Consider the following 12,486-nt stretch of genomic DNA (forward strand, 5'->3'; position numbering starts at 1 on the left):
TCTGTCATTCAAGTCTTACGACAAAAAGAACCATAGTATCTTAGGTGATCAAGAAAATCGAAGGGTTCGTTTGGTGGTGATCAAGTAAAAACCAACAGCGGTAAACATTAGTGGTGAGGGTAACAAAACCACACAAGGTTGTAAACAATTCAATTTCAAGAGCTCCAAAAGATAACATTCTTGCACTTCAAGGGGACGGGATGTAAGCATCGTATTCGTGCACCAACCAGTACAAAAATAATGGTCTCAGTTACTTTACTGCACTTTTGTTTATGGAATATCTTGTTAACTTACTGTGCAGACTATTCAGAACTAGCTGACTAAAATCCGCACTTAGCCGACTAAATTTTTATCAGGGCACAATTCACCCTCCTGTACTTACAATTAAGGTTCACAGTGATAACTGTTAGACACTATGTCAGATAAAGTAAAATCACACAGCACTAATCAATAATAAAGTAACCTAGACAAGCTATTCGATAAGTTAAATCACAATATGAATAGTAAAAAGGCAGTCCGGTGCACAAGGCATCTTTCGTTCACACAGGATCCGGGAAAGGGCCGCACCCCAAAGGATTGTGATGTAGACAGCCTAACGTAATGCAAGCATTAGTGGTTGTTTCCAGGATTCGAACTCATGACCTATAAGTCACACGGAGACCACTTTAACGCTACTCCTAGGCTCCCCTTGTAACTTACGATATGGATAGTGAACCTATTAAAAGAATTTCTCTAATTTTCGGGCATAGTATAAATTATAATCCACCAAAAGAAAAGAATATAGCTAATAGTATATACTTTCTTCTGATCTTTCCAAGATTCAGGATCATGCCAAATTTCCAATTATATATAGTTCTAACACTCAGCACACAGAGACCATTATGTTAAAAATAAAGTTAGAACAGGCAGGGTATATCATCCTAAACATCCAAAGCAAAATTAAACAAAAGTTAAAATGTAAATTATCCTGACAACTTAAACATCCATTCTTCAAGTCTCTCCAGATTTTACAAACAAAAAACATCACTTTCCATAAACGGTAAATTGAATTTGAAACCTGTTTGAACAAAGCTATCTATGCACGATTATCACGTTCATCTCTCAGAGCCAAGTTTCTAGCAGCTTCATTTGCTTCTTCATACACATGGTAAATTACACAAGTTATACGCTCCATCAAGCCAAAAATTTCTTTCAACCTGCACATGGTTATTTCTTCTGGCTCAGGGCGACGATTAACAAATTGGACAAGTATAAAATTATCGGACTCCACAATCAACTTTTTTGCATTCGGCTTTCCTTCCGTGCATCTGATCAACCCGTGCTTCAAGGCCTCCAGTCCAGCAATCACATTGTCGTCAACATGAATGGTACCACTATACCTACCTAAACACATTCCAGTTTCATCTTGAAAGACACCACTATATCGTCCTGGCTGATCACCCTTTTTACCAATTCCATAGATGTTTATCTTAATCCAACCTGGAGGAGGAGGAACTGAGTTGCATCTTAAATGACGAGGCCCACGATGTTCACCAAGAATTTGCGCTAATTCCTCACTAGTCATATCACTTTGCATATATTCCAAAAGATTTTCTTCAAGACACCTGCAAGACAGAAGTTAAAAGTTAAATCTTTAAGGATGAAGTATGCTTTACCCTCCCCTTTGGTTCCTTCAACTCACCTTTATCACTCTATAGTTTCGTGTGAGCAAATAATTTCAAAGTACTTTGCACATCCCAAACAACGAATTCTAGACCATCATCTAGCACTTAAATCATTCATGTGTAAAGCACATCTTATCACAATTCGTGAGGGGAAAGAATTCAAACAATCATACGCATAGAGGAAGTAAAGGGCTAATGACTTCAATGATATGCTAATTAGCAGCACCACAATTTCCCAGAATTAACAGAACTAATAAGAGAACTGTACTCGATAAAATATAGAAAGGTATATAGTCTCACATATAAGTACCTTTGCATATCCAACCAAGAACGTCCCAGTTTGACATCTCTTTTATATTCTGTAATTTCAGTCACTGAACCAACAAAAGATAAATCTGTTTAGTGCACGTGTCCTGAAACCAACCAATAGATTATTCAATCTAAATCAAAGTAGAAGGAAATCCAGTACCAGGCAGTGAAGTTTCCATGTCAACGTTGGGATCCACATCAAAGAAATGCCAAGAAAATACTGAGAACAAACTAATATACATCATGTCATAGCTAGTTTGTATGTCAATTTCTGTTGTGAAACCGAGAATTCTCTCTAGACGTTGCACAGTTTCTCCACTAAAATCACACTGTCGAATAAGGTTCAATGTACTGCGAAATGAGTTTGTCAGTAGAAAAATCTGGTTGATACAAGACGAAGACCAGTTTGCTCCCAGCAGGTTGCCGATAAGATTATAATTAGGATAAGGCATGTAGAACATTGTTGGTTTCTGGACTTGCCTCTTACAATTTTCATCAATGGTTAGAACCTCAATACCGAGTTCCTTGAAAACTATGATATCAGCGGGAGACATTGCAGGATCATATACTTCAATATTGCCAATCAGATTGGAAAAATCTCGTTTTAGTAGGAGAACTATGGCAAGCTGAAACTGTGAATGAAAACTGTATTCCATGCTTCCCAAAGAATAGATTACCAGCTGAATGCGTGAATGGGAGCCTAAATGGCGAAACAGATGTTTTTGAATTGCTTCATTCTGTTCGAGATCGAAGCACAATTCAGCATATAATTTAGAGTTCTCAACATTCTTCGTCATCAGTTCAATCTCTTTAAGCAGCCTTTCCGCCTCATCTTGTATGTGATAATCAATATTGGACTCCATATTCTCACCGTGATTCATCTTTTCACCTGTGGGTCAGCTTTAGCAGTTACACACTAATCTGAAACAGCTAATGTTGCAGCAACTATCTCGTGTGTCCTGGACTTAATATAAACCTGCAAAGAGTGTGGACTAGCAGCATGAAGGGTGTTCAAAGAGCAATTTAAAGGCAATCTCCACAATGAAAGTTTCCATAACAAAACATCCCTCAACAAGATCACAATAATTGAGAACATACTTCATTTCCATATATGCACACATCTAATACTTCGAATAAACACAAATAGTCAGCAGATATATGGCATTTGACTCAAATGTCATTACCAGAGCCCCACCCATAACATGGAATTAACTGCTAATTTTCCACAAATTTCCGCAACTAGCATTGGAAGTAAATCAACAGACACATCTAGAAAAATTTCGAAAGGGAAAATGCACCTAACCGAGTTAAATATAGCAATGAATCATTTTCTAGATACGCCGGGAAGAAAGGCCAACGACAATTGAAAACTCATGGAAACACTTAATAACTCAAAGTTATTCGACAAAATTCACATGGGCCTGCAGAATAGGAAAGCATAAGTGAAAAGCCCTTACAAAAGCAAAAGATCAGTCACTTATGGAAGGATGTAGAGGTAAATGAGTTGACATAACCAATCAAATAAGATTTTGCTTACCCTGACATGAAGTACCACCAGTAAGCTGATCTACCGCCAGAGAAAGGACGAAGGCAAATAGGGTATGTCTCGTGCAGCTATTCAATAAACTAATTGGAAAGGAAGGAAAACTGAGCACATCATAGGCCTCTCCGCCTTCTCACACATCGCTAGGGCTATTTTGGTCTTTCAACCAAATAAGCTTTGCTTCACCCTGATAAACAAGGAATGCAGAGAAATAGATTGGGTACTTCAGCATAGGGAATGACGCTTTAACACACAATGCCAGGGCTGCATTGTCTTTTCAACCTTTCCTTGACACATACCCACAAATATCTTATGCACTCCAGACTGTAATCTACAAAGAATTAATTTTTGCATCCAAATAGAATGAAAGAAACTAAATGTGAACTAGTTTTTGGTTTCATATATCGACACATTAAATGCAGCAAAGGGGTTTGGATATAGGGGAATCAAGTACTTGTGTAAATATCTTTTCTCCTATAATTGGACATACATAAATGAAAGGCTTGACAGCTCTTATATTGTGTATATTTTCTTGTCAAATCCAACAGGAACCATAAGTAAACTAATAACGAACTTGTTCTTTTTAATATTGACTAATACATCATCTTCTTCCATCATTTTTTTCTTAATAAGTAATCTATACTTCCTCTCTTGTTTCTCGCTTATCCAGACATGAATGATTTCCTGCGCTTGATTATCTATACATGACAACCAGAAACAATTTCACCTCTTTGGCTTTCATATCTGTCCTCTATCTGACAATCAAATATACTCCAAGTCACTCTTCTTTGATAAATTCCAAGAGAAGTAGTGAAGGATGCAAGTTAGCGTGATCAATACGATAGCAGTCACAATTTCAATTGAATCTTTTCTTTAGAAGCATTTTCAAACAAGTTCAGGAAAAGGCAATAGGTAAAAGGATGCTGCAGAAACAAAAAAGTGAAAAGAAAATTTCAAGGAGAAATTGATACCATACACGATCTGAGGAAATATATATATCAGGCTTTCAAAAATGTTAACAGTTTTCTCATTTAAACCGATTCTCAGATTCTTTCAACGTTAACGCACAGCTCAATGACTTGATGAAACAAGGATCACATTGAGCTTCTCTGATATAACAATTTAGACATTAACGTAAGAGATCATACATTCAAAATTAAATTCATGGCAGAAAAAAGTTTTCAGCAAATAACTAAAATTCTACATGACCAACTGAATAAAGTGGTCGTAAGAACCAACACCCAAGCAGCTGGAATTCACAGTTGAACCAAAAATAGCAACCAACGAGACATCACTTGAAAGTTTTGGATGATGTCCTGCTACAATTGCCTAAAGTGTTTTGACAGAAACAGTACATAGATTTTGTCACAGGGAGCATAATCTTATGCTAATAATGTCCAACTGTATGGATGAGTAGGACATCCAATCAACTAAAAACAACCATCCTTGTATCCTCTGTGAATATCCCAGTGGATGGTCACAACAACATTCTGAAGCTCCTCTATACCTAAGAAACTAGTAATATGAAGCCGACTAATTTCATCATTGGCATGGTAAGACTCGAGGCTAACTAGGAGACACACCAAAGTCAAAATACTACCACCATCCCTATCGAATCAAATAAGATAAAAAGGAAAAAGGACATTAAACAATAGCTTGCTGGATGGGAAGATACCACCAGTGACATCTCTAATATTTAGTAAAACAGGATTTTTCCAGGCGAAGCAAATCTATTCTTAGTAAGAGGGTTCTCGAACTACGAAGTCAGTAACGGACCGCTTAAGCATACTGTCTCTTTGATTTTCTTCTAGTTTTTGATAATCAAACCAAATAAGAAAATAGTCAGATAACTTTCGTATTGAGTACAATTTTTTCCTAGCCTTTTGGATGAAAAGCTGCTAAGTTAACCTATTTCTTGCGGGCACCGCTTCCTTCTTGATAAACTAAGCAGACCAGTCTCTTTTCTTATTCGATCCCATGTTTACTACATTTGGCTGATAAAAATACCACTGATTAATTGAAGACAGGACTAGAACAAGCAGTATGAGTCTATAAATTCCTCCACTTGGTTGCATGCCCTTGTCACAGTAAGTGCAAGAAAAATGGTATTATATTACTCTATGGCATCTTAATGCTATAAATGGCGTTCATAATCTTGATATTATTAGAATCAGTTTCAAAGTAAATAGTACCAAAGTACCACGCAATGAAATCGACAATTGTTACATTCACATAATATATAGAGTTATTCAGCAAGCTCTTGTTCAATCTCTGTTGGAGTCGAACTATAATCACAATAAATAATTTGCACTATAAATCCAGTAAATTAATTTGTTTTGGATGTAAAAATGGTGATTGACTCATTATATCTGATTCTCTCTCAACAATAATGTTAAGATTCCTATGTAGTTTTGTAAGAAATTAATTCGTTTGTGAGTACAATGAAAAATACATACGCTTCAATGTAATCACTATTCTATACACAACTAGTTACTTTTAGCACATGCCTCCCCAACAACAACAACAACAACTAACCCAGTTTGATCCCAACATGTGGGGTCTGGGGAGGGTAGTCTGTACGCAGACCTTACCCCTACCTAATGCAGGTAGAGAGGTTGTTTCCAATAGACCCTCGGCTCAGGAAGGGCAAGCAGAAGAGGGAAGCAAGGAAGGAAAACAGTATCCAATAATAGCAACACGGAATACAATACCTGAGGCGAACAAAACCACATACCGTAATACAAATCAAAGAATATGAAGGGAAATGCATGCTACTAAGCCTATCGGTGAACACTATAAACTACCTACTAACCTTCTACCTTAATCCTCGACCTCCACACCCTCCTATCAAGTGTCGTGTCCTCAGTGAGCTGAAGCAGCGCCATGTCCTGCCTAATCACTTATCCCCAGTACTTCTTAGGCCTACCTCGACCCCTCCTCAAACTCTCCATGGCCAACCTCTCACACCTCCTGACAGGGGCATCAATGCTTCTTCTCCTAACATGTCAGAACCATCTCAGCCGCGACTCCCGCATCTTGTCCTCCACGGAGGCTACTCCCACTCTGTCCCGGATAGCTTCATTCCTAATTCCTATGTTGCTCGGACTCTCCGAAAATGTGGCAGGATACGTGTCGGATCCTCCAAAAGTAGTGTATTTTTGAAGGATCCGACACGGGTGCGGCCACATTTTGGAGAGTCCGCACAACATAGCCTAATTCTATCTCGCGTGGTACACCCACATATCCATCTCAACATCCTTATCTCTGCTACTCTCATCTTCTGCACGTGGGAGTTCTTGACTGGCCAACACACGGCCCTATACAGCATAGCGGGTCGAACCACCACTCGATAAAACTTACCCTTAAGTCTTAACGGCACATTCTTATCACATAGAACACCGGAAGCGAGCCTCCATTTCATCCACCTCGCTCCGATGTGATGTGTGACATTTTCGTCGATCTCCCCGTTACCCTGGATAATAGACCTGAGATACTTAAAACTCGCTCTCTTGGAGATAACTTGAGCATCAAGCTTAACCTCTACATCTGCATCATGGGTCTCACTGAATTTGCACTCCAAGTATTCTGTCTTAGTTCTACCCAGTTTGAAACTTTTAGACTCCAAAGTCTGTCTCCAAACCTCCAACCTCGTGTTAACTGCGCAACGCGTCTCGTCTATCAACACTATATCATGCAGCAAATAGCACATGCCTCCCCAGATTGAAGAAATTAGAGAGAATCAAGTGAATTAATGATTCAACTTTATTTTCAGCAAGTTTAAGTATGATCAAGAAGTTTAATCTCAGTGTTAGATTATAGTCACAGGTAGCAAATCTCATTGTCAGGCAGCAAAATCAACTGTAAGATAGCTAGAAATATTGCAAGTTCCAGCAACTGTGCAGCTAATAAGCAAATTCATTACATGCATAAAAGCTGATTACAATAGCCCTTATCCAAGATGATTAGATACATGACAGAAAATGTTGATAAAAAGGTGAAAGATAACAAGCATAATCTGACGCAATAACCTGCTAGAGTAAAACCTTAAATGTGTCTAGTCCACATTTTACTCTTAACGAATTTCTTGAATGAGTACCTGCCATTGTCGCACAATTCGCTTGAATATCTTACATTCATCATCAGCTGCTTCATTGTAAAAGACTTTGATGCCTCTGGCAAAATTTCACGTGTCGCCACCATGTATATTTGTCTAATAGCTAAAAACCACATACTCGTACAAAATGCATGGTATGAACACCCACAAATTCATATAAAATAAGTGCTAGTTCGAGCATGCATGATCCAAAGGAAATCTACTAACAACAGATTGAACGTGCACGTTCTCTGATTCGGTAAACTGTATCCACAGTCAAGAAGCACAACCCTTTATACAGAGTTAATACTTGGGCAGTATGGATATATTTCATAAGTAAAAGGCCTGGAGTGCACTGCTTTTAGAAGGATAATAGGAACCTGAGGGAAGCATATCACTTCTTATATCTTAATTCCTGACTTACTGTAAGAGTTTGTACATTGAAAGACAACTACGAACAAGAAGAGCGTAGAACTAACTACAGGTGTGTACCAGATCAACAGCTTCTTTGATAACAGTGGAAGAGCAATTGACTTATCATCCATTTTTGAAAAGTTTGGTTTCTATCCTTAATCTCCCAACTTCATTTACAGCATCTGCATGTTCCCCATGGTGTTGCAGGAACAGTATTGGCCTTAATTAGCTCCTATAGATTATTTGATTTTTCAACAATATCTCATATCTTGCTCTTGCCTCATTAAAACAAGGTACATATTTTTCATTCTTGGGCTGAAAACTTTAGTCCAAATAGTAAATATATAGACAAGGACGACTAAATACATTCAATGAACATTAAAATAGATCACAAAAATTGCTTCAGTTTGCACAAATTAGTAAGCATATAGTCCTCAGGAATGCATTTGTTTTTCTCTTTTTTCTTTTTTGCTTTTCAAATGTTGCATTCATCATCATTTGACAAACAAAAAAAATAGTAATGAGAAGTCGGTGTGATGTGTACTGCATACTGTCAGGATCCATGTCTGCTGCAACATCACTTTACATAGAATGCAAATTGCATTTGAAACCTGGATAGTTGAACCTAAAAAGCCTCACCCTATCCTTGAGCCAAAAACAAAGCTATCTATGCACGATTGTGACGGTCATCTCTCAGAGCCAAGTCTCTAGCAGCTTCATTGGCTTCTCCATAGACATGGTAAACTGCTCAAGTTATACGCTCCAGCAAGTCAAAAATTTCTTTCAACCTGCACATGGTCATTTCATTTGGCTCAGGGTGACCATTAACATATTGGACAAGTATAACATTATCCGACTCCACAATCAACTTCTGTGCATTAGTATTTCCTTCCACGCTTTTGACTAACCCCTCCCTCAAGGCCTCCAGTCCAGCAATCACATTGTCTTCAACATGAACGGTACCACTGTAGCTGCCTAAAAGCATTCCAGTTTCATCTTGGAAGACGCCACTATATCGTCCTTGCTGATCACCAGCTTTACCAATCCCATAGATGTTTAGCTTAATCCAACCTGGAGGGGGAGGAACGGAGTTGCATCTTAAACGACGAGGCCCACGATATTCACCAAAAAATTGAGCCCATATCTCGCTGCTTATATCGATTTGCATATCTTCCAAAATATTTTCTTCAAGAGACCTGCAAGACGAAAAATTAAAAGTGAAATCATAAGAACGAAATATACTTTACCCTCCTGTGGTTCCTTCAGCTCACCTTTATAACTCTACAGTTTCGTGTAAGAAAATAATTTCTAAGTACTTTGCATAGTCCAACAAAAAGAATCTATGTTCTCCAGCTAGCACTAAAATAATTTGCATGAGTAGACATCTTATCACGAGAGAACGAAAGGAAGCAATCGTACAGAGAGAAAGTAAAGGAATGATGACTTCAACGATATGCTAACTGGCAGCACCAATGTTTCCCAGAATCAACAGAACTACATAAGGGAACTGTATTCGACAATGAAGGGAAAGTTCAGTATCTAGTCTCACATTTATGTACCTTTGCATATCCAACCAAGAACAATCTTCTTTGTCATTTCTTTTATATGCTATAATTTCAGTCACTGAATCAAAAAAGATAAATCTGTTCAGTGTACATGTTGTGAGTCCAACCAATAAATTCTCCAACTTGAATCAAGATAGAGAGAAATCCAGTACCAGGCAGTGAAGTTTCCATGTCAATGTTGGGATCCACATCAAAGAAATGCCAGGCAAATTTTGAGAACACGTTAGTATAGATCTCTGAGTAGCTAGTTTTTATGTCAACCTCTGTTGTGAAGGGGATAATTCTCTCCAGGCGTTGCACTGTTTCTCTATTCAAACTACATGGTGAAATAGTGGTCAACGCATCACGAAATGAGTTTGTCAGCAGAAAAATCTGGTTAATACAAGACGAAGACCAGTTCGCTCCCAGCAGGTTGCCTATAAGACAATAACTAGGAACAGGCATGTAGAACATTGTTGGTCTCTGAACTTGCCTCTTACAATTTTCATCAATGTTCAAAACCTCAAAACCCCGTTCCTTCAAAACTATGATATCAGCTGAAGAAAAGCCAGGATCGTACACTTCTATCTTGCCAGTCCAATTGGAAAAATCTCGTTTTAGTAGGAGAACTACGGCAAGCTGAAACTATGAATGAAAACTGTATTCCATGACAAAGCATAGATTACCACCTGCACGTGTGAATGGGGGCCTAAAAGGGGAAACAAATGATTTTGAATTGTTTCATTCCGTTCGAGCTCGAAAAGCATTCCAGCATACAATTTAGAGTCCTCAACATTCTTTATCATCAATTCAATCTCATTAAGCAGCATTTCTGCCTCATCTTGTGTGTGAAAATCAACATTGGACTACTTATTCTCACTGCAATTCATCTTTAAGCACCAGGTTCAGATTAACGTTGGACTTTAGCAATTTAAACACAATTTGGAACAGCTAATAATGCAGCAAGTCTCTCTTGTGTTCTGGAGTTAATATAAACCTGTAGGACTTTAAGTACATAATATAAACCTGTAAGTGTAGAGCTTTAAGTGCAAATAGTAGCAACCTGAAGTAGCTTTTCAGCTATAAAAATGCATTTCCCATTATCTGCAAGTATAGAACTCAAAAGTACAGAACAATTGATACTCCGAAGTGCCAAATCACAGATCTAATCCGAAGGAAAAACATGAATCATATTTACCTCCTTCCATCTGAAGTATAATGTAGTCTGTATTTTATCTGGATATGTTTTACAAATTAACAAGCATTGCAGTTGAACTGCAAGGTAGGTCTGTGCACACTACCTTCAAGGTAGGGGTAAGGTCTGCGTACACACTATCCTCCCCAGACCCCACTTGTGGGACTATACTAGGTTTCTTTTGTTATTGTTGTTGTTACAGTTCAACTACAGCAAATAGATTCTCTTCTGAACTTGAAATGAAGAGGCAACAAAGGAACCTTTTTTAATGACGGCGACTTGGCCAATTTGCGTGCAACTCAACTATTTCACTGGATACATGATACCTCCCACCAGTACACATACCAGGTAACTTGCCCCAAGGCTTAGGCAGATGAAAAGAAATCACTTAATGTTTTCTATATAGACAAAGTTATATATGAGAAAGGAGTATTTTGAACACAAAAAAATATAGGGCGATGGACATACATGAGAAGGAAATGCTACATCCTTCAATGGAATTCGAACAATCACTAATAACACACGCAATTTAATGGAATCCTCACAAAAAAGATACGTATAATTTAGTTTTACAACCAAAACAAGAGTTTAAAATACTAAGAAAAATACAGTGCAACGTCTAGTGGCAAAGTAGTTGGAATTGAAAAGCTAGCTTGAAGTAATTAATGAGAGCTTTTGGAATTGCAGTAATTGTCCGCTGCGCCAAATTATTTTTCTAAAACAAAAAACACCAAATGTATGAAGGAAAAGGGAGGGGAAGGGATAGCGAGAAAGAAGTAGTAGTACACTTGCACCTCGATTCCGCCGGCGGCGAGATGGCTTAGGTAGGTGTATGCAGCGCGCTAAATAAAAACGAAAGGAGTGCAAGTCCAGCTTTTCAAAGCAAGGAGAATGTAAGGAGCACACTGCTCAAAAAGAAAATTAGTCGGCAATAAATAAGAATAAGAAAACATATCATTTTTATTAGACTAAAAATGGAAGTGCATCCTATAAAATAGGAGAGAGGCTTTATTGGCAATACATTGCAACGCCTGGTGCTTAAAGTTTTTGTGGCTCTTTACAAATTTGTTTTAGTTTTATGATACTATTTTTTTTATTTTAAAAGAATTACAAGAAAATACACAACTTCACACCATAACAAAAATTGACCCATCTTTTTTAAGTTTTGTCTGACCTGGCCCATATTGTACATATTTTGGAAGCACTAACAATTTCAAAACTTGTGTTCTTACAACATTGTTCTAAAAGCTATGGAGTTAAATCTGTGTTATCATAGCTATTGCTTTCACTCTCTCTTCTTGTAGCATCTTCTACATATGCTTCAAAAGGCCATGTATTTTCTGCTTATCCCCTGTGTGACCTGGTTGCAATGTAAGAAAATTGAAGAGTACAAGTCCACCATTGAAGGCCATTCAAAGCTTTGCTTTCGAAAATAGGATTTATTTTGACTTTGTTAGTTGTTTGAATTGGGTGTTGTTTTAATTGATTGAAAATATCAAAACGAGTTCAAAAGTTAATTTGAAGTGATTTGGAGTAGATTTGAGTTAAATTTCAGAAAAGACGCTAGGAAGAAGACGAAGTCAGTCTTTTGTATAATTATGTATAATCTTGTATAATAGTGTATATGAGTGTATAAAAATATCTTGTACACTATATTATACACTTTTATACATCTTTATACAAGTGTCTGTAGATGAACTTCTTCCGCGATTTTCAGTTGCAAT

The 12,486-nt window shown here is 37.6% G+C and overlaps 2 protein-coding genes across 8 annotated transcripts; both read right to left on the reverse strand.

Annotated features, from left to right (window-relative positions):
* Positions 1-913: 913 nt before the first annotated feature.
* LOC109211267 lies at positions 914-6,091 on the reverse strand. Its single transcript, XM_019374788.1, has 4 exons — positions 3,511-6,091; positions 2,134-2,949; positions 1,975-2,038; positions 914-1,604 (listed from the first exon to the last, which is right to left on the reverse strand). The coding sequence occupies exons 2-4, from the start codon at positions 2,852-2,854 to the stop codon at positions 1,076-1,078; spliced, it is 1,314 nt and encodes a 437-aa protein (XP_019230333.1). The 5' UTR covers positions 2,855-2,949; positions 3,511-6,091; the 3' UTR covers positions 914-1,075.
* A 2,285-nt stretch (positions 6,092-8,376) lies between these two features.
* Positions 8,377-11,703, reverse strand: LOC109211266 (protein SENSITIVITY TO RED LIGHT REDUCED 1-like). 7 transcript variants are annotated; one of them, XM_019374786.1, is made up of 5 exons: positions 11,557-11,703; positions 10,257-10,446; positions 9,741-10,155; positions 9,583-9,646; positions 8,377-9,219 (listed from the first exon to the last, which is right to left on the reverse strand). In XM_019374786.1, the coding sequence occupies exons 2-5, from the start codon at positions 10,395-10,397 to the stop codon at positions 8,772-8,774; spliced, it is 1,068 nt and encodes a 355-aa protein (XP_019230331.1). In that variant the 5' UTR covers positions 10,398-10,446; positions 11,557-11,703; the 3' UTR covers positions 8,377-8,771. The 7 variants fall into 7 exon arrangements, with proteins under 7 accessions (XP_019230331.1, XP_019230327.1, XP_019230329.1 ...); XM_019374782.1 differs by having other exon boundaries at positions 10,257-10,564; XM_019374784.1 differs by having other exon boundaries at positions 10,257-10,572.
* Between the last annotated feature and the right edge of the window lie 783 nt (positions 11,704-12,486).

This window comes from Nicotiana attenuata, unplaced genomic scaffold, assembly GCF_001879085.1.
Source record: "Nicotiana attenuata strain UT unplaced genomic scaffold, NIATTr2, whole genome shotgun sequence".
In the NCBI taxonomy this organism is placed as follows: Eukaryota; Viridiplantae; Streptophyta; class Magnoliopsida; order Solanales; family Solanaceae; genus Nicotiana; species Nicotiana attenuata.